General features: G+C 42.3%; 1 protein-coding gene across 1 annotated transcript in view; it reads left to right on the top strand.

Annotated features, from left to right (window-relative positions):
• Positions 1–25653, top strand: part of LOC126209905 (collagenase-like) — a 391700-nt gene that overhangs the window by 47673 nt on the left and 318374 nt on the right. The window contains exons 2-3 of the mRNA XM_049939026.1: positions 1689–1730; positions 14740–14790. Coding sequence (XP_049794983.1) covers positions 1689–1730; positions 14740–14790 — 93 coding nt within the window. The remainder of the gene's footprint in view (positions 1–1688; positions 1731–14739; positions 14791–25653) is intronic.

Below are 25653 nucleotides of genomic sequence, written 5' to 3'. Positions count from 1 at the left end.
GCAGGGTGAACATACTGGAAATGGAGGAAAGAAGGTCCTGTGAACATTTGTCTGTAAATGCATCGCTGCCACGGCAGACGGCGCTGACGAATGACAGGTCCTCTGACCATGTACCGCGTATTCCTCGTGTGTCGCAGGCTGTGTGATTGACGCAGCGTACAGTAAGCAGCAGAATGGTCCGGTATTGATGTCGAGAACAAGCCGATATGGTGTTTGTGTACGGCCAAGCAGATGGAAACGATCTACATCTACATCTACATTTATACTCAGCAAGCCACCCAACGGCGTGTGGCGGAGGGCACTTTATGTGCCACTGTCATTACCTCCCTTTCCTGTTCCAGTCGCGTATGGTTCGCGGGAAGAACGACTGTCTGAAAGCCTCCGTGCGCGCTCTAATCTCTCTAATTTTACATTCGTGATCTCCTCGGGAGGTATAAGCAATATATTCGATACCTCATCCAGAAACGCACCCTCTCGAAACCTGGCGAGCAAGCTACACCGCGATGCAGAGCGCCTCTCTTGCAGAGTCTACCACTTGAGTTCGTTATACATCTCCGTAACGCTATCACGGTTACCAAATAACTCTGTGACGAAACGCGCCGCTCTTTTTTGGATCTTCTCTATCTCCTCCGTCAACCCGATCTGGTACGGATCCCACACTGATGAGCACTGATGAGCACAGTATAGGTCGAACGAGTGTTTTGTAAGCCACCTCCTTTGTTGATGGTTACATTTTCTAAGGATTCTCCCAATGAATCTCAACCTGGTACCCGCCTTACCAACAATTAATTTTATATGATCATTCCACTTCAAATCGTTCCGCACGCATACTCCCAGATATTTTACAGAAGTAACTGCTACCAATGTTTGTTCCGCTATCATATAATCATACAATAAAGGATCCTTCTTTCTATGTATTCGCAACACACTACATTTGTCTATGTTAAGGGTCAGTTGTCACTCCCTGCACGTGCCTATCCGCTGCAGATCTTCCTGCACTTCGCTACAATTTTCTAATGCTGCAACTTCTCTGTATACTACAGCATCATCCGCGAAAAGCCGCATGGCACTTCCGACACTATCTACTAGGTTGGTACTACTGCCTCTCGACCATCGAGAGGCAGCATTGCTGTACCATAACAAGTACCTTCGCGGACACCAACCTGATCGCCCAACGTCTGAAGCAGTTTTTCGGCGTTCGTGTGATCATGGGCCCTTTCAGACAGACGCCCAAATATGGCTTGAAATGTTGTATTATGTGGCTCGGGTCTGTGAGTGTACTTGTTTTGGTATAGCAATGCTGCCTCTCGACCATTTCCATCTGCTTGCCCGTACACAAACACCATTTCGGCTTGTTGCCGACATCAATACCGGGCCATTTTGCTGCTTACAGTACGCGGTGTCAATCACAGAGCCTGCAATAAGCAAGGAACACGCGGTACCTGGTCAGAGGAACTTCAATTCCTCAGTCCTATCTACTGTGGCGACAGTGCATTTGCGGACACATGTTCATAAGACGTTTTTTCCACCATTCTTAGTCAGGAATGCGTTCCTGCAGTTCGTCGGTTTTATTAATGATCACCCTTTTATATGTGCATTGGACAATCTCTCCGATTGCGCTATTTACCTCCAACAGAATGATTTGTGGTTTCTCTGCTATCATTAAACGAGCGTACTTTCTTTTGCAGATTCTGGGGCAGTTTGTCAATATCTGATGTTGCCGCAATCAGGTAAGTACATACGTATATATATAACAGCCTTTAGCTCTAGAAGTGTTTCTTTAAGCTTACGTTAAAATATACAACAAAGTACCTAGCTCTATGGTTTCTATCACTTTCTCATTGAGGTTGAAGAATTATTTAGTGTTAACAAAAGACCCACCAAGCGACCGCCTTCCAGTGCCACCCGCTTGAGCAAGTAAAACAGAAAACAATATTTGTCGAAAACGATTTGAACGTACTCGTATTATCTGTATTCCCCGTATGAGCTGGGCTATGCACTTGCTCATACTTCTTTCACAGTAACAGGTAAAATATACAACACATGAATTATCGATCAGGCCCTGTGTCTTATTACCGTGCTTTGAAAATTTACGTGATCTCACTGCTGTAAATTAGTTTTCTTGCTCTTGCGGTGTTCTACATCCTTCGTGGATGGAATTGTTAACATGAATACAACATTCGGGTCTATAAAAATTGGAAATTTGATATTTTGCCATCGACTTCTGTTAACACTTGCATCTAACGAGTAAATTACGTCTGCACGAAAATATTTACCCCCCACGAGCCATGGTATACACCATGACGAAGACAGATATAAGTCAATAATAGCGCTTTCCGCCCTGTTCCCCCTGTATTTAAATAGAGGTAAAAATAGCTTAAGGGAAGCTGCACGTCATGGTCCGTAGTTTGTACTAGTATTTTAATATTTAATATCTCAAAAACTTTGGGATGATATGCAACCAAATAATATTGTAACCTCTATGAGAAAAAGAATTGTAAACTGTGGAATACATTGTAGACTGAAGATTGATTTATACTTTAGGTATTGAATTACGTGTAATTTTTATTTTAAGTAAACTGTACTTCCACACTGTTCAAAATGAAAGGTGAAAACAAATTTTATACTTTTAATTATTAACAGTAAACCAGGAATACTTACCAATTTCTTGTTCTGAGTTTTTTAAATGTGTTTTGAAAGTCGATTTATTCTGCTAATAATTTAAGAACAAATAATGTGCTCCAGCTTAAAATATTTAATGTATTGTTGAATAATGTGGTTCACTACCTAGAAAAGCAATATTTTGTTATTCATGCAAAATTTTATTTTTGTAATTTTAATATTGGATCATACCTAAGGATGGAAAAACGTTGATTACGGGATACTGAAACTAAATATTTGTGTCTTATTTTCTTGTCAGTGATAATGCGTCAAATCATTCCAGCTTCATAATCTGTACTTCCGCATTTAACTTTCTTTCTTTTCTTTGTTATTCGCCTCCCTTGTGTCCTATTTTCAGTAGCTTGTTCAGCTTTAACGACACGTTACCTGTCTGCTCGTAGCAGCCCACATGGAATGGCTGTTCCCAGTTTTGATGTCCAGTCTGATCATGGTTTCTAATCTGCTTGTTACTCCATCACTGACACATATTATTGCGTCCGTCGCACCACTATGAAAAGCTGACATGCCAACAAAAACAGTTTTTCGCAAGCGTTCCTGAAGGTAGCTATTGAAGCTTTCATTCGGATTCGACGGAAAGATCGATTACAATAAATCTCTGCCCATAGTACAGTCGCTATATTCTTCAAGGATATTCCATAAACGATTTGCTGAGGAAATAGCGGCACCAGAACTAAATAACGAGGTATCGTTGCCAGAGTATTGTGTCTGACATTAATGTGACAGCTAGATATTCACGCACCGCATCAGCTTTAGAAAGACATTTAAACATGAAAATGATGAAGTATTATACATAAAGTATATATTTTTAGAATCAGGAAGAATCATAGAATTTCATTAAATTACAGAAATCCATTTTTGGGCCCTCGTGACGTCCAAGTCCTCATAAGTAAGGTGACCGAAAACAACATAGATCGCAGGTAGTCCTAAACTGAGAACCGTGAGCCAAGCGGCTACTGGTAGGAAGCGAATTATTAATTTTGTGCTGAAATAAACAGCTTCACCTTACAACGGCAACTTGTGCTCGTAGCAACTGTCCTAAGTTATGTCCGCCCGTATCAATAATTGGATTACAACATTCATTGCCAGAACTGGCCTACGTGTCCCATCCAGGTGAATTTCAAAATTTTCCAGGCCAAATGAACGTTAAAAAAAGTTTCGAGCTTGCTGACAGCCGTCGTTAATTACATACGACGATATTTCGGCTGGGAGGGCCTTACAGTCATCCTCAGGCGGAAACAGACGAAGAATGACAAAGAGGTCCTCCGAACCACATTTTATTAGCGGGCAGTGAGTATTCAGCGCATGATACCCGATCGTGCTGACAGCGAAGCCACACCAGCCGGCGGCAGCGACCTCGCTGGTGAAATCCGAGAACCCAGCTTCCCGAAGCTCTGCTGTTTGCCACATCCGTGGCGGACTGCCGCCTTCGGTTAGAGCAAAACGTGGAGATTTTAATGGCCCACGCATTATTCAACACGTAACCAGCCAACGGATTTTCTGCCACGCATATTTCCTCTTAACTAACGGAGTCCCAAAGAGGCCACGGTGTGGCCAAATTAATTGCATTATCAAACTCCTGAGAAAGCTTTTGACAATGTTGACTGGAATACTCTCTTTCAAATTCTGAAGGTGGCAGGGGTAAAATACAGGGAGCGAAAGGTTATTTACAATTTGTACAGAAAACAGATGGCAGTTACAAGAGTCGAGGGACATGAAAGGGAAGCAGTGATTGGGAAGGGAGTGAGACAGGGTTGTAGCCTATCCCCGATGTTATTCAATCTGTATATTGAGCAAGCAGTGAAGGAAACAAAAGAAAAATTCGGAGTCGGCATTAAAATCAATGGAGAAGAAATAAAAACTTTGAGGTTCGCCGATGACATTGTAATTCTGTCAGAGACAGCAAAGGACTTAGAAGATCAGTTGAACGGAATGGATAGTGTCTTGAAAGGAGGATATAAGATGAACATCAACAAAAGCAAAACGAGGATAATGGTATGTAGTCGAATTAAGTCGGGTGATGCTGAGGGAATTAGATTAGGAAATGAGATACTTAAAGTAGTAAAGGAGTTTTGCTATTTGGGGAGCAAAATAACTGATGATGGTCGAAGTAGAGTGGATATAAAAGGTAGACTGGCAATGGCAAGGAAATCGTTTCTGAAGAAGAGAAATTTGTTAATATCGAGTATAGATTTAAGAGTCAGGAAGTCCTTTCTGAATGTATTTGTATGGAGCGTAGCCATGTATGGAAGTGACACATGGACGATAACTAGTTTGGACCAGAAGCGAATAGAAGCTTTCGAAATGTGATGCTACAGAAGAATGCTGAAGATTAGATGGGTAGATCATATAACTAATGAGGAGGTATTGAATAGGATTGGGGAGAAGAGAAGTTTGTGGCACAACTTGACTAGAAGAAGGGATCGATTGCTAGGACATGTTCTGAGGCATCAAGGGATCACCAATTTAGGATTGGAGGGCACCGTGGAGGGTAAAAATCGTAGAGGGAGACCAAGAGATGAATAAACAGATTCAGAAGGATGTAGGTTGTAGTAGGTACTGTGAGATGAAGAAGCTTGCACAGTATAGAGTAGCATGGAAAGCTGCATCAAACCAGTCTCAGGACTGAAGACCATAACAACAACAACAACATCAAACTCCTTTGAATGTGCAGTGGAGATACATTGTCCAGCAATAGCAAACTTGTCTGGTGGCGCAAGGCGGGTATAGCGTTGACTTTTGGTACTGCCCAGTGTCTGGCCATACCACATTGGCATGGTTCTTAGTAAATTCCAGGCTTCCACAACAACATTCGCTGATCGTAGAAGGTGGACAGTCTCAGATAATGGTCGGAAAACACTTCAATCTGAAATTTACAGAGAGTTCTTATTATATTCAGCAAAATATTGCCAGGACAAGAAAGAAAAGATAGAGATTTTGTCGATGAGCTCTGCGTATAATTCACATCCTTGTCCAAGGTTTCGACCGATGGTGCCCATTAATCTGTTAGAATATCCATTTTCCCTGCCCAATGTCATTATGTGAGCCAGCTTTTAAGGCGAACTATCTGGATCTTTCAGGGTGTGAGTTCTGCGTGCAAGTGTTTGAAGCGCATTCATATTTTGCTATGATAATGAGAACCACGCAATTTTAAATACAGATGAGCATGAGTGGGCTTACGATTAAGTGAATGCGCCAGTGAACCCTCATTCTTCCATGTAACAAAAGCATAAAGGAAAGGCAGTAGATGATCATTCTCTCTTTCTATTGTGGACTAGACGACCTTAGGACTACGCATGGAAATGTCTGTTAATTTATCATCTCAATGTGGCCATACTTCGAATGTATCGTCCACCTAGTAAAAAATACAGTTGGTTTAATGGCCAGTGATTCAAGCACTCTCTCCTCAACGTCCCCCACAAGAGTTGTCCAACAAGGGATACATATGCTTACTGTTGCAAACGCCCGTCGTTCTTACAACAAAAATTCTTTGTCGAACATAAAATAGAGTGAAGAAAGAGCATGCTAAGAAAAGCAATCATGTCTACCTTTAACGTATTATCAATTGCTCCAAAGGGTCTACGAGAGTGACCTTCGTTAAATATGGGACTACATCAATGCTAACTGAACGGTCCGAACTGTTTGGACGCAGACTCGCAGGTCTGTTGACGGTATTTGGCGAATTACACATACGTTTTAACCTTTTCCCACCGACAGTCAAAGGAAGCCAGATGGTTGACTTCATCGTACATAGGAGCATCAGTGATGCATACAATTAGCCATGATAAAACTAGACCATCTACACTACTGGCCATTAAAATTGCTACACCACAAACATGACGTGCTACAGACGCGAAATTTAACCGACAGGAAGAAGATGCTGTGATATGCAAATGATTAGCTTTTCACAGCGTTCACACAATGTTGGCACCGGTGGCGACACCTACAACATGCTGACATGAGGAAAGTTTCCAACCGATTTCTCATACACAAACAGCAGTTGACCGGCGTTGCCTGGTGAAACGTTGTTGTCATGCCTCGTGTAACGAGGTGAAATGCGTACCATCACGTATCCGACTTTGATAAGGGTCGGATTGTAGCCTATCGCGATTGCGGTTTATCGTATCGCAACATTGCTGCTCGCGTTGGTCGAGATCCATTGACTGTTAACAGAATATGGGATCGGTGGGCTCAGGAGTGTAATACGGAACGCCGTGCTGCATCCCAACGGCCTCGTATCACTAGCAGTCGAGATGACAGGCATCTTATCCGCCTGGCTGTAACGGATCGTGCAGCCACGTCTCGATCCCTGAGTCAACAGATAGGGCCATTTGCAAGACAACAACAATCTGCACGAACAGTTCGACGGCATTTGCAGCAGCATGGACTATCAGCTCGGAGACCATGGCTGCGGTTACCCTTGACGCTGCGATGGTGTACTCAACGACGAACCTGGGTGCACGAACGGCAAAACGTCATTTTTTCGGATGAATCCAGGTTCTGTTTACAGCATCATGATGGTCGCATCCGTGTTGGCGACATCGCGGTGAACGCACATTGGAAGTGTTTATTCGTCATCGCCATACTGGCGTATCAGCCGGCGTGATGGTATGGGGTGCCATTGGTTACACGTTTCGGTCACCTCTTGTTCGTATTGACGGCACTTTGAACAGTGGACGTTACATTTGAGATGTGTTACGACCCGTGGCTCTACCCTTCATTCGATCCCTGCGAAACCCCACATTTCAGCAGGATAATACACGACTGCATGTTGCAGGTCCTGAACGGGCCTTTCTGGAAACAGAATGTTCTACTGCTGTCCTGGCCAGCACATTCTCCAGATCTCTCACCGATTGAAAACGTCTGGTCAATGGTGGCCGAGCAACTGGCTCGTCACAATATGCCAGTCACTACTCGTGCTGATGCTGCTTGGGCAGCTGTACCTGTACACGCCATCCAAGCTCTGTTTGACTCAATGCCCAAGCGTATCAAAGTCGTTATTACGGCCAGAGGTGGTTGTTCTGGGTACTGATTTCTCAGGATCTATGCACCCAAATTGCGTGAAAATGTAATCACATGGCAGTTCTAGTATAATATATTTGTCCAATGAATACCCGTTTATCATCTGCATTTCTTTTTGGCAATTTTAATGGCCAGTAGTGTATATGAATTTTGGTAGCGTTATACAATCTTAGTGGTATGCCATCATGTGGTCTTAACGTTTCGATGTAACAAATGAGAATTGCGGTGTGCGGAAGTTTTCCATTAGACTCGTCCTGCAGTGTCATAATCAGTCTTCCTACAGTTAGAGACCTTAACAGACCATACATGTCATCAACATACAAACTATGAGGTAATAGTAGTGCTGCAATACCAGTTTTGGCCTTCAGTAGTTCTACATCAGGATCCTCTCTGATATTTCGTAGTGAACCAGTTTCTGTGGAGATTAAGTAAATGAATTGAGGACAAGTATTAAAAAAGTCTCCTCAATCTCCTTCCTTGTTGTTATTAAATTTTACTAGTGATGACATTTCTCACACCTGAAAAGTTACAACGACGGGACATTCAAACAAATTTGGTCACGTATACTCTAAAATCTGTTGAGGCTTTTCATTTCTTGGTGTATGTGATAACCAAGTCCTCGATCGCCACGTCTTCGTACTCGGCCTCACCGTATTCGTGCCACTTAACTTTTCAAACTCTAGTTCTTGCGCACCCCAATATGGCTTCTCGTGAATCTTTTCGTCAACTGTGTATCAATTAACGGAAAACTGTGTTCTGATGAAAATATTAAGAGTTCCCGATAAATGTAAACGCTCTTTGATAGTTAATATCTTTGGAACAAAACGACATAGTCTGAAAGCTGCAACGTGGAATCTGTACATTCCGGGATCGCTACATGCTGTGGCAGAGAAAGACTCGGATCCAAGGATGGAGTACTGCAAGTGGTTTGAAGGCATGCTTCGCGAGAGTGAACGGATCACACGGATGGTTATCTGGCCTGACGATGCGCAATTCAAACTGAACGGTACTGTGAAACGCCACAACTGCGTATGCTGGGCTCCTGAAAATCCTCACATTCACATGGGCAAACACGTTAATCTACCATGCGTTAGTGTGGCCTGTCATCCCACAGTTTGTTGGCCCACCCTTCTTTGATGGCGCCGTAACTGGCAGGTGTATCTTCATGTGCTGCAAACATCGATTTTACCTGCCATCTGAGAGGTGTTAGGAGGTGAAAGATTTTTACCTACAGCAAGATTGCGCTCTGCATCTCTACCACAGACATGAACACAGCATACTTAGATGAAAATCTGTGTGGATGACGGATAGGCCGAAGAGGAGCTGTTGAGTACCCAACACGGTCTCCAGACCTTGCACCTCTTCGCTTATACCGTTGGGGGACCTTGAAAAATGAAGTTTATCAACGGAAGCCAGCTACACTGAATGAGCTACGAGAAAGCATCGAGGCGTCCTGTGCGACTCTCGAACCGCCAACACTGACAGCCGTAGTTCGGTCAACATGTCAGCGGCATCGACGTTGTTTGGCTGCTAATGGACGTCACTTTGAACACACAAAATAACCTTCCCCCCGTGCAAGAATTTTAACGATATGTCGTTTTGTTCCATTAATACTATCAAAGAGTATCTACATTTTTCTGAACCCCTCTGTTTCTTCTAATTATAACAGGCTTCTTCTACATCTACGTGATTACTCGGCTATTCACAATAAAGTGCCTGGCAGATGGTTCAATGAACCACCTTCAAGCTGTCTCTCTACCATCCCACTCTCGAACGGCACGCGGGAAGAACGAGCATTTAAATTTTTCTGTGCGAGCCCTGATTTCTCTTATTTTATCGTGATGATCATTTCTCCCTATGTAGGTGGGTGCCAACAGAATGTTTTCCCAATCGAAGGAGAAAACTGGTGATTGAAATTTCATGAGAAGATCCCGTTGCAACGAAAAACGCCTTTGTTTTAATGATTGTCACTCCAATTCACGTATCATGTCTGTCACACTATCTCACCTATTTCGCGATAATATAAACGAGCTGCCATACTTTGTACTTTTTCGATGTTATCCGTCAGTTCCACCTGATGCGGATCCCACATCGCACAGCAATACTCCAGAATAGGGTGGACAAGCGTGGTGTAAGCAGTCTCTTTAGTAGACCTGTTGCACCTTCTAAGTGTTCTGCCAATGAACTGCAGTCTTTGGTTTCCTCTACACACAACATTATCTATGGCATCGTTCCAATTTAGGTTATTTGTAATTGTAATCCCTAAGTATTTAGCTGAATTTGCAGTCTTCAGATTTGTGTGACTTATCGCGTAATCGAAATTTAGCTGGTTTCTTTTAGTACTCATGTGAACAACTTCACACTTTTCTTTATTCAGGGTCAATTGCCACTTTTCTCACCATATAGATATCTTATCTAAATCATTTTGCAAGTCGTTTTGATCATCTCATGACTTTACAAGACGGTAAATGACAGCATCATCTGCAAACAATCTAAGACCGCTACTCAGATTGTCTCCTATCTCGTTAATATAGATCAGGAACAATAGAGGGCCTATAACACTTCTTTTGGGAACGCCAGATATTACTTCTGTTTTACTCGATTACTTTCCGTCTATTACTACGAACTGTGACCTTTCTGACAGAAAATCACGAATCCAGTCGCACAACTGAGGCGATACTCCGTAGGAACGCTGTTTGGCTAGAAGGCGCTTGTGAGGAACAATGTCGAAAGCCTTCTGAAAATCTATAAATATGGAATCAATTTGACATCCCCTGTCGATAGCACTTATTACTTCATGAGTATAAAGAGCTAGTTGTGTTTCACAAGAACGATATTTTCTGAATCCGTGCTGACTATGTGTCAATAAATCGTCTTCTTCGAGCTACTTCATGATGTTCGAATACAGTATATGTTCCAAAATCCTGCTGCAAATCGACGTTAGTGATATAGGCCTGTAATTCAGCGGATTACTCCTATTTCCCTTTTTGGGTATTGATGTGACTTGAGCAATTTTCCAGTCTTTAGGTACGGATCTTTCTGGTTTCATATCATATTTTTTCGAAAGTGTTCGAAGTATGCACGTGAACAAGTAACCCACAAGCGAATAATCCGCAACGTGGCGTGTCACTAGCGATTACATTGTGGGTTTCGCATCCTTCTGCCACTGTAACATCATAGAATCAACATTCCTTCCACATACGGACTATTCTGGTTGACAGTTTTATGGACATATCCTTCAGTGATCGCTGTTCTCAGTGACCTGTCCCACCGCCTCCCCCTCCAATATTTACATACAGGACTGGCTGAACGAAACATGTAGCTGGAAATGTCGTGAAGCAATCTGTATCATTCCTGCTGCATTACCTCCGAAGTTTTATTTTATCTAGTTATTTATTAATCCAGGGATCACTTCATACAGATACAGGTTTTCTTATTACCAAAACTAAAATACATAGCTCTAATGGACGTGTAAACAGAATATATAAATATGTTTCACCACGATATAACGCAAGGTCGGCCGTGGCCGTGATGAACGAAACATTTCGCATTCGCCTGTAATCCGCAATAGCGTTGGAAATACTGTTGATAACAGTGCTGCTAAAACAGAGTTATTTAACACAGCCTTCCAGAATTTCTTCACCAAAGTGTTCCAAAATTCGAATCAAGATCAGCAGCCAACATGAGTAACTCAGAAGTAGATGTCCTTGGGTAGTCAATTTAGTGACTTGATAAAAGCAAGTCTTCCTGTCCAGACTGTACACCAATTAGGTTCCTCTCAGAGTATTACGATGCAATAGCTCCGTACTGAACAACTATATACAAGCGCCCGCTCGACGAATAATCCGTAGACAGAGGCTGCAAAGTTGCACTGGTGACACCAATACTTAAGAAAGGCAATAGGAGTAACCCACTAAATTTCAAGCCCATATAATTAACGTCGATATGCAGCAGGATTTGGAACATATATTGTGTTCGAACATTATGAATTACCTCGATGAAAATGGTCTGTTGACACATAGTCAACACGGATTTACAAAATATCGTTCTTGTCAAACACAACTAGCTCTATAATCACACCAAGTGTTGAGTGCTATCGACAAAGGGTTTCAAATTCATTCCACATTTCTAGATTTCCAGATGGCTTTTGACACCATCCCTCACAATCGGTTTGTAATCAAATAGCGTGCTTATGAAATATTGTCTCAGTTATGGCACTGGATTCGTAGTTTCCTGTTAGTGAGGCCACAGTTCGTAGTAATTGATGGTAAGTCATCGAGTAAACCCAAAAGTGGTTTCTGGCGTTCCACAAAGTAGGGTTATAGGCTCTCTGCTGTTCCTTATCTGTACAAACGGTTTAGGACACAATCAGAACAGCCGTCTTAGCTTCTTTGCAGTTGATGCTGTTGCTTATCGACTAGTAAAGTCATCAGAAGATGAAAACAAATTGCCAAACGATTTAGAAAAGGTACAGAAATCAGACGGCAGTTATAAGAGTCGAGGGACATGAAAGGGAAGCAGTGGTTGGAAAGGGAGTGAGACAGGGTTGTAGCCTATCCCCGATGTTATTCAATCTGTATATTGAGCAAGCAGTGAAGGAAACAAAAGAAAAATTCGGAGTAGGTATTAAAATCCATGGAGAAGAAATAAAAACTTTCGCCGAATACACTGTAATTCTGTCAGAGACAGCAAGGGACTTGGAAGAGCAGTTGAACGGAATGGACAGTGTCATGAAAGGAGGGTATAAGATGAACATCAACAAAAGCAAAACGAGGATAATGGGATGTAGTCGAATTAGGTCGGCTGATGCTGAGGGAATTAGATTAGGAAATGAGACACTTAAAGTAGTAAAGGAGTTTTGCTATTTGGGGAGCAAAATAACTGATGATGGTCGAAGTAGAGGGGATATAAAATGTAGACTGGCAATGGCAAGGAAAGCGTTTCTGAAGAAGAGAAATTTCTTAACATCGAGTATGTATTTAAGCGTCAGGAAGTCGTTTCTGAAAGTATTTGTATGGAGCGTAGCCATGTATGGAAGTGAAACATGGACGATAACTAGTTTGGACAAGAAGAGAATAGAAGCTTTCGAAATTTGGTGCTACAGAAGAATGCTGAAGATTAGATGGGTAGATCATATAACTAATGAGGAGGTACTGAGCAGGATTGGGGGGAAGAGGAGTTTGTGGCACAACTTGACTAGAAGAAGGAACGGTTGGTAGGACATGTTATGAGGCATCAAGGGATCACCAATTAAGTTTTGGAGGACAGCGTGGAGGGTAAAAATCGTAGAGGGAGACCAAGAGATGAATACACTAAACAGATTCAGAAGGATGTAGGTTGCAGTAGGTACTGGGAGATGAAGAAGCTTGCACAGGATAGAGTAGCATGGAGAGCTGCATCAAACCAGTCTCAGGACTGAAGACCACAACAACAACAATGGTGCGAAAATTGGCGGTTGACCCTAAATAATAAAAAGTGTGAGGTCATCCCCACGATTGCTAAAAGGAATACTTTACACTTCAGTTACACGATAAATTAATCAAATCTAAAAGCCGTAAATTGAACTAAATACCTAGGAATTACAATTACGAACAACATTGGATCAAGACACAGAAGATGCTGTGGGAAAGGCGACCCAAGACTGGATTTTATTGACAGAACACTTAGAAGATGCAACAGATCTACTAAACAGACTTCCTACACTACGCTTGTTTGTCGTCTTTTGGAGTACTATTATGCGGTGTGGCATCCTTACTAGATAAGGTTAATGGAGTACATCGAGGAGGTTCAAAGAAGGGCAGTACGTTTTCCATAATCGAGAAATAGGGGAGAGAGTGTGATGGACATGATACAGGGGTTGGGGTGGACATCATTAAAAGAATGGCCTTCCTCTGTGTGGCCGGATCTTCTCACGAATTTCGATCACCAAGTTTCTCCTGCCAAGTTGACGCCGGCCTACGTAAGAAGAAACGATAATCATAATAAAATAAGGGAATCAGAGCTCGAACGGAAAGATACAGGTGTGTGTTTGAGAGTGGAATAATCGAGAATTAGTGTGAAGGCTGTTCGACGAACCTTCTGCCAGGCACTTAAGTGTGATTTGCAGAGTAGTGATGTAGATTTAGATGATATAGAGTGATTTGGGAAACCTATGGAAAAGCTAAATCAGAGCTAGAATAACTGACTCTACCTTCCCTTATACGAGGTCAATGTCTTAATAACTACACTGATTCATTTAGTAGGTTCTTATTGTAATATCAAGAACTGCACTGTTTCACTTGGTTCCTCCATAAAGTACAATGTTTGTTTGGTCATACACAAATTTCACTAGCTAATTTATAGTATAAATCACAGTTTTGCACTGCTCCATTACACACACAGTGGGGTCCCGCTGGTGAGACAAGGTCCATGAACGTGTACATCTTCGTGTCCTTTCTTCAGTCCGTCTGAAAAACTGAGTCAGGTTTTCTCATCATGAGTTAGATGTTGACCTCAGGAGAATGTCAGAACATTAATGTTCTATAGATCTCGGCACATTTTTTTGAAAAAGCGTGCTATTGTGATCTTATATTATGATGTAAAGGCCTTCGTAGTTGTAACATACCATTAAAACCAGTACTGTGACTCCCATAAGTAATCTAAGTAATCTATAGTTGAGAAGTATGCACCAGTTTTCACAGTACTTTTATGAGTCCCAGTGTCCTGTATGTCTGACAACCGCTGGACAATAACTAAACAGATGTTCTGGAGTGCCTACATTGCTGCAAATGATACTATCATTCATGTGCCTTTTTATTTTGTACACGTTTGTAGCACATTGACTGTGGATGGGCACAAAATTTATGAGACCGTTTTGTGGGCTAAGAAATCTCACTCCTGCCCATGATGTAACAGAGATTTAACTGTTTTCTCCTGCCTGTACTGTAAGTGGTCTATTCACTTTGCCTCACTTGTAAAATGCTATTCAAATCTCCTGTATGCTTCCATACGATTACTTTGCATTATCTAATGTTCGGCTTATCTTTTCCTGATGTCCAGATGATCCAGGCCCGTTGCCAGAATTACCAACAGCGGACCCAGTGACAGCCAGTAAGTGTTGTTAATCTTAGCTGTATACCTCAGTGGAGTCTTGTGACTAAGTTCATAAATTGCAGTTCATGGGCCATATGCTCACGCAATGCAGCACAGCTGACAGTAATATATATTTGTTGTATACCCTGTTTGTTTTCAAGGTAAGTGAAAATTGGTTACCTATAGAGCACTGTATACAGGGTGTTACAAAAAGGTACGGCCAAACTTTCAGGAAACATTCCTCACACACAAAGAAAGAAAATATGTTATGTGGACATGTGTCCGGAAACGCTTACTTTCCATGTTAGAGCTCATTTTATTACTTCTCTTCAAATCACATTACTCATGGAATGGAAACACACAGCAACAGAACGTACCAGCGTGACTTCAAACACTTTGTTACAGGACATGTTCAAAATGTCCTCCGTTAGCGAGGATACACGCATCCACTCTCCGTCGCATGGAATCCCTGATGCGCTGATGCAGCCCTGGAGAATGGCGTATTGTATCACAGCCGTCCACAATACGAGCACGAAGAGTCTCTACATTTGGTACCGGGGTTGCGTAGACAAGAGCTTTCAAATGCCCCCATAAATGAAAGTCAAGGGGTTTGAGTTCAGGAGAGCGTGGAGGCTATGGAATTGGTCCGCCTCTACCAACCCATCGGTCACCGAATCTGTTGTTGAGAAGCGTACGAACACTTCAACTGAAATGTGCAGTAGCTCCGTCGTGCATGAACCACATGTTGTGTCGTACTTGTAAAGGCACATGTTCTAGCAGCACAGGTAGAGTATCCCGTATGAAATCATGATAACGTGCTCCATTGAGCGTAGGTGGAAGAACATGGGGCCCAATCGAGACATCAACAATACCTACCCAAACGTTCACAGAAAATCTGTGTTGATGACGTGATTGCACAATTGCGTGCGGCTTCTCGTTAGCCCACACATGTTGATTGTGAAAATTTACAATTTGATCACGTTGGAATGAAGCCTCATCCGTAAAGAGAACATTTGCACTGAAATGAGGATTGACAAATTGTTGGATGAACCATTCGCAGAAGTGTACCCGTGGAGGCCAATCAGCTGCTGATAGTGCCTGCACACGCTGTACATGGTACGGAAACAACTGGTTCTCCCGTAGCACTCTCCATACAGTGACGTGGTCAACGTTACGTTGTACAGCAGCAACTTCTCTGCCGCTGACATTAGGGCTATCGTCAACTGCACGAAGAATTGCCTCGTCCATTGCAGGTGTCCTCGTCGTTCTAGGTCTTCCCCAGTCGCGAGTCATAGGCTGGAATGTTCCGTGCTCCCTAAGACGTCGATCAATTGCTTCGAACGTCTTCCTGTCGGGACACTTTCGTTCTGGAAATCTGTCTGGATACAAACGTACCGCGCCACGGCTATTGCCCCGTGCAAATCCATACATCAAATGGGTATCTGCCAACTCCGCATTTGTAAACATTGCACTGACTGCAAAACCACGCTCGTGATGAACACTAACCTGTTGATACTACGTACTGATGTGCTTGATGCTAGTACTGTAGAGCAATGAGTCGCATGTCAACACAAGCACTGAAGTCAACATTGCGTTCCTTCAATTGGGCCAACTGGCGGTGAATCGAGGAAGTACAGTACATACTGACGAAACTAAAATGAGCCCTAACATGGAAATTAAGCGTTTCCGGACACATGTCCACATAACATCTTTTCTTTATTTGTGTGTGAGGAATGTTTCCTGAAAGTTTGGCCGTATCTTTTTGTAACACCCTGTAGAACTGGCCGCTCGGTTAGAGGCGCCCTGTCACGGACTGCGCGGCCACTCCCGCCGGAGGTTCGAGTCCTCCATCGGGCATGGGTGTGTGTGTGTTGTTCTCAGTTTCAGTTAATTTAAGTAGTGTGTAAGTCTAGGGGCCGATGACCTCAGCAGTTTGGTCTCTTAGGAATTCACACACGCACATTCTATAGAAGGGCAACTTGTTGCAATTTCACTGTTAAGTGCTGAGATTTATTACACTTTCGCTGTAACATGAGGCAACTTGTTCTACACAGTCTAGTCACATTGATGTGACCATCGCTTATGTTCAACATGCAATAACAAATCACAGATGGCAGGTAGCAGCACTAGCAGCTGAGGGCATTAAACCTTTTGAGAGAGTTCACAAAACAGTGCGTTAGTTATCACATTGTAGAAATTGAACGATTTATATGACGTCCAAAAGGGCATGATCATTGGTTTTCAGGCCAAGGGTGAAGAATTTCCCAAATGCCTAAGTGTGTAAGCTGTTCAGGTGCTGAAATGGTTAAAGTATAACTTGAACGGTAAAATACCGATATCCACAACTAATGCTGAGGCAACTGCAGTGCACCGTGAGCCATCGACAACAGAGGATGGCTGTGTAGATGTGTACGAGCGAACAGATATGCCACTTTTGAGCAGCTGACCACCTAGCTGAATCAAGGGGTTACTAATAACATCTCCTCTAATACTGTTCAGAGAAGGATGCAGTATACGGGCCTCTGGAGAAGGCGCCTGGTTCATGCACCCCTACTGATCTCATCGGCGATGAATACTGGAGCTTACACACTGATACTGCTGCTGGATGTCCACTGACAAGGGAACCTCCCCATCGCACCCGCCTCAGATTTAGTTATAAGTTTGCACAGTGGATAGGCCTTGAAAAACTGAACACAGATCAATCGAGAAAACAGGAAGAAGTTGTGTGGAACTATGAAAAAAATAAGCAAAATATACAAACTGAGTAGCCCATGCGCAACATAGGCAACATCAAGGATAGTGTAAGCGCAGGAGCGCCGTAGCCCCGTGGTTAGCGTGAGCAGCTGAGGAACGAGAGGTCCTTGGTTCAAGTCTTCCCTCGAGTGAAAAGTTTACTTTCTTTATTTTCGCAAAGTTATGATCTGTCCGTTCGTGCATTGACGTCTCTGTTCACTGTAATAAGTTTAGTGTCTGTGTTTTGCGACCGCACGGCAAAACCGTGCGATTAGTAGACTAAAGGACGTGCCTCTCCAATGGGAGCCGAAAACATTTGATCGCAAGGTCATAGGTCAACCGATTCCTCCACAGGAAAACACGTCTGATATATACTATACGAAACTGATGACGGCGCGTGCGTCACATGACAGGAATATGTTGTCGACCCACTTGGCAAATGGGTAAAAAGATTCTTCTACCTCGCCCGATTTAGGTTTTCTTGTGGATGTGATAACCACTCCCAGAAAAGTGATGAAAACATAAGAGTTTGTCACATAAACAGCAACAAATGAATTCAACAGTTTCAGACTCGCACAGTTTTTCCTGTGCTCTGTCAAAACTTATGTTTTTAACGTTTTCAAATTTTTCCGTGCGTAGACCGTCAAATCCTGCATACGTCCAAGCAAATCTGAACATGTCCTGGAATTTTGGAGAGCGAAGTTGATAATATAAAAAATTAAACTTTTCACTCGAGGGAAGACTTGAACCAAAGATCTCTCGTCCCGCAGCTGCTCACGCCAACCACGGGACCACGACACTCCTAAGCCCACATTGTTCTTGATGTTACCTATGTTGCGCATGGACTACTCAGTTTGTATATTTTGCTTATTTTTTTCATAGTTCCACACAACTTCGTCCTGTTTTCTCGATTGATCTGTGTTCAGTTTTTCAAGGTCTATCCACTGTGCCAACTTATAACTAAATCTGAGGCGGGTGCGATAGGGAGGTTCCCTTGTGAGTGGCGACAGGTGACCTTTCCAGATGAATCACAATTTATGCTCCATCGAACAGATAGCCACTGCTGTGTATAGCATAAAACGTCTGAAAGCAAACACCCTGCAACAACCGTCTGAAGCAGGGCCGCATAAGGTGCATGCACCGGTGCATCGCACAGTGCAGGAGACGGCTGCGCTATGTTGACGACGGTGCAGACCCCCCACTCCTCGGCTTTGCGCAACAGCGCTGCTCTCACTTCCTTAGCTTGTGTCGCTCGCGCCGCCTGTCTCGACCTGTTTCAAGGCTTTTACCCTGTTGTCTTCGTCACTGCCAAATACTAATGTACACTAGGTGGAGAGCTTAGTTTGGTGTACCGGTACAAAAGAGATTTATATAATAACTGTAATGGTAATAATTTTAAATTTGGTTTCAACACAAATGTACCTTCCTATGTGCTCTTTATTTTATTTGCAATTATGCTACTAAGATCTGGAACAAGAGATTGGCTGACAGCAATTCTGAGAGAATTTTTTAAATTACAATTAGAAATACTCGCACGCAATCTAGTTTTTGTACAAGACAAAACAGAAAAAAACCTTTCACATACACAAGTGGAACCAAACATAGAAATAATCTTCGCTGCTTCTCTGTGTAACTTGGGAAATTCCTCCTTCGACAAATTCTGGTAGAATTGGAGCAAACCTTTTGTATTGTAAAACACATCCTTTCGGTGAACATCGCTTTGCAAATCAGTTAGTTCGAAATGTAAATCTGAAGCACACTTTCAATATCCATCGAAAAAGGTTTCACAAAAACATCGAGAATTGGCTGCAGGTAGGTAATTTCCTGAAACAATAACAAAGCCAATGTTAATAAATGAAAGTAATGTAAGCCGTTGTTTCGAAGTACTAAAATGCGATAGATTTTAATAAACATGTAATGTGTACTATTGGTTTTAATGTAATGTTACACTTGCATATGTAACGCAATCTTCTTTATTTAGCTGTATGTCATATACCGGCACATTACCTGGAATCGGTCGTTAACCGCATTTTCAAGGGATTGTAGCACCTCGACGTATTTTTCAAAGCGCGCTCCTTCCTGCACAGTTGCTGTCAAACAAAAACAGTACCGTTTTGATTAGAGCGGTTATAAAAATCAGGCTGTTTTAATAAAGGTACAATTTATATCTCGCTTACCTAGTTCAGGAAAGTGTTGCGTATTTTTCTCTGAAAGGTTGTTTTTGAGGAGCTTCACTTTATACTGGAAAGCGTTTATTTTGCTGATCATATCGTTGATGAGATTGTTTTCTTTTTGGAGTTTCAGACTTAAATCATGTAGGAGAGCCATAATGTCTGCTAAAAATCCTAAATCAGCTACCCATTCAGGGTCATGAAAGAGTGGCTCCGGACGTCCTTTTCTCTCCAAAAACTGAGCCACAGTGTGGCGTAGTCGAAAAATTCGGGAAATCACTTTCCCTTTGCTCAGCCAGCGCACCTCAGCGTGGTAGGGAATATCTGGATACTCCTCTTCAAAGGAAATCAAAAATTCTTTGAATTGACGATGAGTTAGTCCACGAGAACGAGTGTAGTTCACGATAAGCACCACTACCTTCATCCCATCTTGAAGACCGATAACTTTCGCACAAAAAGCCTCTTGGTGTGCAAAACAATGAACGGAAGGTAAAATGGGCATGTTAAGTTTTTTCCGTAGTAGGCCAATAAACCCTTTTGCTTTACCGCACATTGCTGGTGCCCCGTCAGTGGTTACGGAAAACAGCTTTTCCCAAGGGAGTCCTATTCCTTCAGCTGCCATTTCAACAGCTGCTAAAATAACCGCCCCTGTAACAGTGTCCTTCAACGAAATCATATCCAGGAGCTCTTCCGTTACATGGAGGTCGTCGTCCACGCCACGCAAAAATATTGCTAACTGAGCCGTGTCGTTAATATCCGTGGACTCATCAAGTGCGATGGAGTACCCTAGGAAGTTTTCAATTTTGGCTGCCAGTTGTTCATTCAAATTCTCAGCAATGTCGTTGATTCTCCGATGTATTGTCATTCTGGAAAGTGGTATTCTGCTGTACGCGGGAGCTAATGCGAGATTCATTGTCTCTACTACGTCCAACATAATGTTTTTCATTAATGGCCCGTCCATAAATGGCCTCCCAGCTCTTGCTAAACGTAGAGCAACTTTGCAACTAGTTCTGAGAGTCCTTTCGCAACACCCCTCATCTTCTTCACCCTAAAGTGGAGAAAGAAAGATATGTTAGAAATAATTTATGCGTAAACGAAAACTAAGGAATCTAAACAAATGTTATTTCGTTTCGCATGACCTTCAACCAAAATATACATGCTAAAGTACTTGCAACAAACATCGTTTGTAGATACAGAATTCTCTTCTGCAAGAGTTTGCAACTTCCGTAATTCTTCCTCTCTGGCATCCCCTGTTATATCACTATACTTTTCTGAATGCAATTTGCTGTAGTGCCTTCCAATAGACGATTTTTTGACACATGTGATTAGTGTACCGCAGATTATACATTTGGCTTTATAGTCACAACGCACAAAAAAGTAGAAGAGTTCCCATTCCGGTTTAAATTGACTTTCGGCAATTTTCCCTTTTTTTTGGAGAGATGGTTCCATTTTTCCGGCAATTGTCTTGTGCTGAAGTATTCCAATGTTGACTAAGCCGTCTGGCAGCGCACAGCGTCGGCCTCACGAAGCAAGCAGAGTTGAGGCGAAGTATGCCGAGTTGAACCGATGCACTGTGCAGGCATTCGCTGCACCTCGCTTTGCACGCGTGCTGTTTTCCGTGTTTGTGCGGCCCTGGTCTGAAGGGTCCAGGCTAGAGGGCATTCCTTGGGTTATGTCGTCACTGGGAAAGGTACACTGTCTCAACGTAAGTATGCATCTGTACTTGGGGACTACGTCTGTCCTACATGTAGTTTGTTTCTCCTCAGCAAGATGTTTTCTACCAGCAACAGAGTTCAACAGGCCACACAGATCGCTGTGTATTAGTGTGGTTCAAAGAGCACCATGATGAGTTCAGCATACTCTCTTGGCTACCAGACTCACTGGAATTAAACCCACATGAGACTCCGTGGGACCACCTCCTGTTCAAGCCATGGATCCTCAACCGAGAAATATAGTGCAGTTGGCCACAGCACTGAAATTGGCGTGGCTCCATATCCATATTGGTACCTTCAGGAGCGTCACTGATTCTGCTCCTGCAGGGCTTGCAGTGATCCACTCTGCCAAATGTGGTAATTGATGCTTTTGGCATGTGAACGAATTAATGTGACTGGACAGTGTATTTTCCCTATAACTTGGGGCAACTTGTTCCTGCTTCACTGTAACATGGGGTAGTTTAGCGCAATTTCACTGTAACATGGGTAGTTCGTTACATTTTTGCTGTAACATGGAGAATCTTGTTATAGTTTGCTGCAACATTGGGGTATGCTTACAGTTCTGCTGTAACATGGACTAACTTATTATAATTTCACTCCATCGTGGGGCAGCTTGTCAGAGTTTCACTTGCTTACACTAGAAATGTTTACACTGAAAATCAATTTCAGTATAATAAGTTATCATAGAAAATGGTTAGACTGGAAAGTCTGGTAGCTTGGAGCAACTTGTTACAGGTTCGCTGTAACATAGATGGTAACTTTTTGTAAATTCCTTTGAACATGAGGCTAACATAATGGGGCGGTGTGCCAGAACAAGTCTCAACTGTTTAGTCACTGGCATAATTTAACTTGCTGACATCTGAAAATGTGCATTGATACAATCAGCAAGCTTGTCATATCTCACTGAGTTGAGATAGATGAGCCTACAGGGTAATGACAGTCACCACATCCTCCGACCACCTAGACAGTCTCTGAGGGAAGGATAAAATTATGGCCACCATATTGGATGTGTGGTGTAATGACAGTGAAGATGTCAGCTCATCATCTATGACCTACCCATTAGTATTTGGGAGTGGGGTGTAATAGTGATCACGATACTGCACAAATGAGATAATGACAGTCACTATGTCAACTGCCCATCACTCCCCCAGCCAGTAGCATCTATGGGGTACTGGTCGTCATCATATTTCTCATGTGGGATACTGATAGTCACCATGTCAACCTACAATAGTCCTTCACAGCTCTACTCTGTGATTATTGCATACTTTTACTGTCTTTTATTACAAGTGGCTGGTTGAGACTATTAAATTGCATGGACTCCCTAGAGCATTGAAGGCTTTCATAGTGCCCAACAACAAATCCGCAAGGAATAACAAGAATAATAAAATTTATGTTTGACTTCAGTTTTGAGTCACTGAACCCTCTGAGGACTGTTAACACTGTATGAAAGTGTTTGGATGTTGCTGCTGATATAGTGGGCAATCCAGAGCGTTTAGTGCAAAATTTTGGCCGTAATTTTACCCAGAAAGTAAGTTAAACGCATCACTTCATTCCTCACCCTTAATTATAATTTTCGTTACTAATATTTCTCACTCAGTCACAGAGCCAGCATTTACCACTGTGCCAGGAATCAATACAAACCCGCCTTGAGAACTTTCCTTCTGAAATTAGTCATTCTACAGTACAACATGCATCTAGTCTTGATGGAACGAATTTTTAAACTAATTCTGTTCATCAAACTTCAGACAGTTAATGAATTTAACTTTAAACTTAATCATAGCTTTTAGTACCAGAATGAAAGGTCTGTCAGTCAGTCATGTTTTAACTGTCCTATTACTGAAAGCCAAATTCAATGACACGAATCGCTCCCCCCCCCCCCCCCCCCCCATATACGGCAACACTGATTTAAATTTAACCATAAATATCAATTAATAATCAGGTACTCGGCGCTTGATTTTCTGATGTACGCATATTCTGAGGTCGAATTCAATCTTCCAATAGGTAGACTCAATGGACAATATATCTTATCAACATGCAAACTATGAGGTAATAGTGCTGCTGCATTATCTTTGATAACGCTTGGTATCACTATGTCAGGATCGTCTCCAGTATTTCGTAGTGCAACAATTTCTACGGAAAAGAAGTTAATGCACTTATGAGTAGGATAGCACATGACAAGCGATTTCATTGTGGCACTCGCTTCGTTCTATCACTGTAATTGCATAGAATCCACATTTCTTCGTTAGTTGCACTCCTGTGGAGGACAGTTTGCAGGGTCATATCCCTAAGGGATCTCGCATCTCAGAAGCTTGCCCCCCAACTGAACTTTTACTTACAGGTATGGCTGAAGGCTGTGGGTGGTCGAATATATCGTGAAGTATTCCGTGGCCTTCCTGGATGCTGTGGTTGCATTACTCTCCAAGATATATTTTATATATTTATTTATCCATATCCGGATCATCTCAGGATGATACAGGATTTGTTATTACCGAAATCAAAATAAATAGCTCTAATGCACATACACACGGAACATATGTCAGCAGAAAATGACAAGTGGTCGGCTTTACCTTCCAAAATTTATTTTATTTATTTATTTATCCATGTATGGATCATCTCAGGATGGTACAGGGTCTGTTATTACCAAAATTAAAATAAATAACTCCAATGCACATATACACAGAGTATATATGTCAGCAGAATAAGACAGATGGTCAGCCGTGGCCTTGATGAATGAACCACTTCAGCATTTGCCTCTAATATATTGGGAAAGCGGTGGAGAGCTTAAATTAGAGATAGGCGTAAGAGGCTCCTTCCACCTGTATATGAGATCACTGACTTAAAACTGCACTGCCTCATTTAGTTGGCTCTTATTCTATAACGTCCCCTTCATCATACACGGTTTCCATCAGCTAAGTTACAATACACAGTTCCGTTACACACACTTCGGACACCCACTGGAGACTCCAGGACAAAAAACGCACGCGTCACGATGTCCTCCCTCGAATCCATGTAGAAGAGTAAGCTACCCTCCAGGTGAGAAGGATGTTGGACTCAGGAGTGTAACAGGTCGGTCGTATTATGTACTTATCTTTTTCTAAGAGGATCTTCTGTTATAATGTCAAACGTCGTTTTAGTTGATCCCTTGCATTTATAACCACTGCATTGAATCCCCTCAGTAATCTGTAACAGTATGTATGCATCAGATTCCACAGAACTTTTTTTGAGATCCAAAGAGTTTAGTGACTAGCGATCATTACACGCTGCTGCATAGAGCATCCAGTCGCGACACAGGTACCTAAGTTGCCAAAAGCGCTACTGTAATTCATCTTCCTTTTGATTTTGAACAGATTTAGACTGCAAATGGGTAGGTAAAGTGTCGAATCGTTTGACGATTGAATAAGTCTTGCCTGTGCTATTTCTATGATGTAAGAGAGAAATTCACATTTTCTGCTGTCTCTTTTGTAAGTGATCAATTCAGTTTGCTTCCGTTCTAAATTGTGTCTTCTGCATGTTTCCATTTGATTGCCTTGCCTTAACTATTATTGGGCTCCTCTTTTCCTGATTTCCAGACACATCGAACATGTATGATAAAACAGAAAGTGTTGTAGGGTCTTTGCTGTTCCTTATCTATATAAACGACTTACGAGACAATCTAAGCAGCCGTATTAGGTTGTTTGCAGATGACGCTGTCGTTTATCGACTGGTAAAGTCAGTAGAAGATCAAAACAAATCGCAAAACGATTTATAAAAGATACCTATATGGTGCGAAACTTGGCAATTGAGACTAAATAATGAAAAGTGCGAGGGCGTTGACATGAGTACTAAAAGGAATCCGCTAAACTTCGGTAACACAATAAAACAATAAAATCTAAAGGCCGTAAATTCAACTAAATACCTAGTAATTACAATTACGGACATCTGAAATGGGAAGGAACACGTAGAAAATGTTGTGGGGAGGGCTAACCAAAGACTACGTTTTATTGGCAGGACACTTAGAAAATGCAACAGATCTACTAAGGAGACTGTCTATACTACGCTTGTCTGCCCTCTTTTAGAATCCTTACCAGATAGGATTGACGGAGTATATCGAGAAAGTCCAAAGAAGGGCAGCACGTTTTGTATCAACGCGAAATAGGGGAGAGTGTGTCACTGAAATGATACAGGATTTGGGGTGGACATCATTAAAACAAAGGCGTTTTTCTTTGCCGCGGAATCTTCTCACGAAAATTCAATCATCTACTTTCTCCTCCGAATGCGAAAATATT

The sequence above is a fragment of the Schistocerca nitens genome, chromosome 10 (assembly GCF_023898315.1).
Source record: "Schistocerca nitens isolate TAMUIC-IGC-003100 chromosome 10, iqSchNite1.1, whole genome shotgun sequence".
Lineage (NCBI taxonomy): Eukaryota > Metazoa > Arthropoda > Insecta > Orthoptera > Acrididae > Schistocerca > Schistocerca nitens.
The sequence above is the reverse complement of the archived record's forward strand: the minus strand, read 5'-3'. Positions and strand labels throughout refer to the sequence as shown.